We start from the raw sequence: 2,838 nt of genomic DNA, 5'->3' as shown, positions 1-2,838 counted from the left end.
AGCTCCCTCCCATTTCCCCTCCCCCACCTCTTGCTACTCCAGCTTGCATCACTCTATGATGGATTCAATCATCCGCCTCCTCCATGGAACAAAGAGCTCCTGAGGGCCCAGACTGCGCCTATGGACCATTGGACCCGACTAACTGGCACATCACAGCTGCTCAGAAAATGTTGGCCAGATAAGTGAAGAGATGCTTACAGATCAGGAACAGAGGGACAGAAGAGGCAGAATTTGAGAAAATGACAGGAGTGTTTGTTTGCTTTTAGTCATGGGGTGGAGCTCCTGGGCAGCACAATTTCCTTTTTAACACTCAAATGTTGACATTTTAAATAAATACATAGTTTATGTACAGCTATATTAAATAAACATGTAGGTTTAAACTAAATCAGTTATTTTCTTTTACTTGATTCTAGGATAAACAAATGGTGGCAGGGACCAAAAAATTACGAAAAGCTATAAGGCAAAAACTTAACATTAAGTAAATTCATTTTATGATGTGGGAAACACATGCAATATAATATTTAATGAAAAACCTCAACTCAAAACTATATATGGCTCTTCCAAGTGGTGAATCCTCTGGTTATCGCTGCCATCCTGGCCTTGGAGGTGCCGATTCTGAGACCCTCAGGAGGAGGACTCTCGCGGCTACTGATTTCTCCCTGGGAGCGGCTTTCTGTGCGGGGAGACGTGTCGGAGTCCCACGCTTGGTGTCCCGGTGCTCTCGGGCCTCAGCGGGGCACGATGGTTGGGAATGGGGCTGACTGGGGGTACAGGCAGGCTGTGGTGGTTCCCGACTCCGGAGGTCCGGTGTCTTCGCGGTGACCTCTAAAAATGGTTCGCTATTCACTTGACCCAGAAAACCCCACAAAATCATGTAAGTCGAGAGGTTCAAATCTTCGTGTTCACTTTAAGAACACTCGTGAAACAGCCCAGGCCATTAAGGGTGTGCATATCCGAAAAGCCACCAAGTATGTGAAGGATGTCACTTTAAAGAAGCAATGTGTGCCATTCCGTCATTACAATGGTGGAGTTGGTAGGTGTGCCCAGGCCAAACAGTGGGGCTGGACGCAGGGTCGGTGGCCCAGAAAGAGTGCAGAATTTTTACTGCACATGCTCAAAAATACAGAGAATAATGCCGAACTTAAGGGCTTAGATGTAGATTCTCTGGTCCTTGAGCATATCCAGGTGAACAAAGTCCCCAAGATGCGGCGCAGGACTTATAGAGCTCATGGTCGGATCAACCCATACATGAGCTCTCCCTACCACATTGAGATGATCCTTACTGAAAAAGAACAGACTGTTCCTAAACCAGAAGAGGAGGTTGCCCAGAAGAAAAAGATATCCCAGAAGAAATTGAAGAAATAAAAACTTATGGCCTGGGAATAAATGCTGCAAAAAATAAATGCAAGTAAAAGTAAAAAAAAAAAAAAAACCAAAAAATTATATATGATATAGTGTATATCTTAGCTAAAAATGCAGGCTCCACAGTCAGATTTAGGTTTGAATCCCAGCTTCTTACTTACTACTGTGTGGTCTTGGACAAATTTCTTTACTTCTCTGTTCCTCAGTTTCTTTTACTGTTAAATAGGAATAATAAAATTTCTGCCTCATAGGGTTATTATGAAAATTGTATGCTTTCTAAAGGGTTTAGAACAGTAGTTGGCCCTGGTAACCATTCAAGAAATATTAATTAAACAATAATGATAGCTAAATGTTGTTTATTATTATTAATATATTAATAATGTTGTGAACTATTATTATTAATATAATATTATAATATATTATATTATACATTATTATGTAATGTATGACATATTATTAATATATTATAATATATTATAGTTATTATATAATATATTGCAATTAACTGTTATTATTCATAAGTATATCTAATTATACTTGTAAATATATTATTGATCAGTCTATCACAGAAAAAGAGCCTGGAAGGAAATATACCTAAATATGTGGAATTAAGATTATGGATGACTTTTCTTCTTTTAACTTTTCTAATGAAAAAATATCTATTAATTTTATCATGAGAAATAAGTAATATTTTTTAAAAGAGAGCTCATTCTATCTGCAAAAGCATAAGACTTCTGTTTGAACTATAGACCACCTTGGCCCAGGGTTTCTCACGGCCTAGTTTAAGAACCACTGCTGCTCCGACACTCCTCACTCAGGCTTGCCCCAGGTAGTACAAGGCCATAAAGGGCTAGCCGTCCCAGCAGGCCCAGATTCCCATGTGAGTTGCTTGGTAACTGGGTAAGAAATCTGAGCATGCTGTCCTAGGCAGCCTGTGGACTGACAGTAGGGTTGGGGTGCAGGTCCTCTGAGAGCTCTGAGAGGGCTATTGCCTCCTGGAGCTTTCTCTGGAGGGAGAGTCTTCTTCCTCTGAGACTGGCACTCCTCAGCCTCCCCCCACCAGCAGTTGGACTTGGGTCCTCAGAGCAGGGCTCAGGTCAAGTAGCTTGGGACCATTAGCTTTGTGGGTACATGATCTCCTCCTCACCTGGCACTTTCTACCTTTTGATGTCTTTGAAGTCTGCGCCATGACTGGCCTGATCAAAAGCTCCATTTCTGTTTAGACTTTCTGCAAGTCCTTTGCATCCCTGTTCTTCTGTGATTTCCATTGGCTTAAGGCCACTTCCCTTTCCAAGTCTGGCCAACCTTCTGGCAGAAGTCCCTCTACAATCAGCAATCTAATCTTATCATATAATATTATATATTATATAGAAATAATACATATTATTTAAAATCATATACATATATCTTTTTTCACATTCCTAGTTTTTCATTCTAAGAAATTCTCAGCCACTAGAAAACTCTACATACATTCAC

At 40.6% G+C, this 2,838-nt stretch overlaps 1 protein-coding gene across 1 annotated transcript; it reads left to right on the top strand.

Annotated features, from left to right (window-relative positions):
• Positions 1-824: 824 nt before the first annotated feature.
• Positions 825-1,387, top strand: LOC132439339 (large ribosomal subunit protein uL22-like). Its single transcript, XM_060033619.1, has one exon. It carries the CDS (start codon positions 832-834, stop codon positions 1,363-1,365), a length of 534 nt encoding a protein of 177 aa, XP_059889602.1. The 5' UTR covers positions 825-831; the 3' UTR covers positions 1,366-1,387.
• Positions 1,388-2,838: the final 1,451 nt, after the last annotated feature.

This window comes from Delphinus delphis, chromosome 16 (assembly GCF_949987515.2).
Source record: "Delphinus delphis chromosome 16, mDelDel1.2, whole genome shotgun sequence".
Taxonomy (NCBI): Eukaryota; Metazoa; Chordata; class Mammalia; order Artiodactyla; family Delphinidae; genus Delphinus; species Delphinus delphis.
Note: the sequence above shows the minus strand (reverse complement) of the source record. Positions and strands in the feature narration are given on the sequence as shown.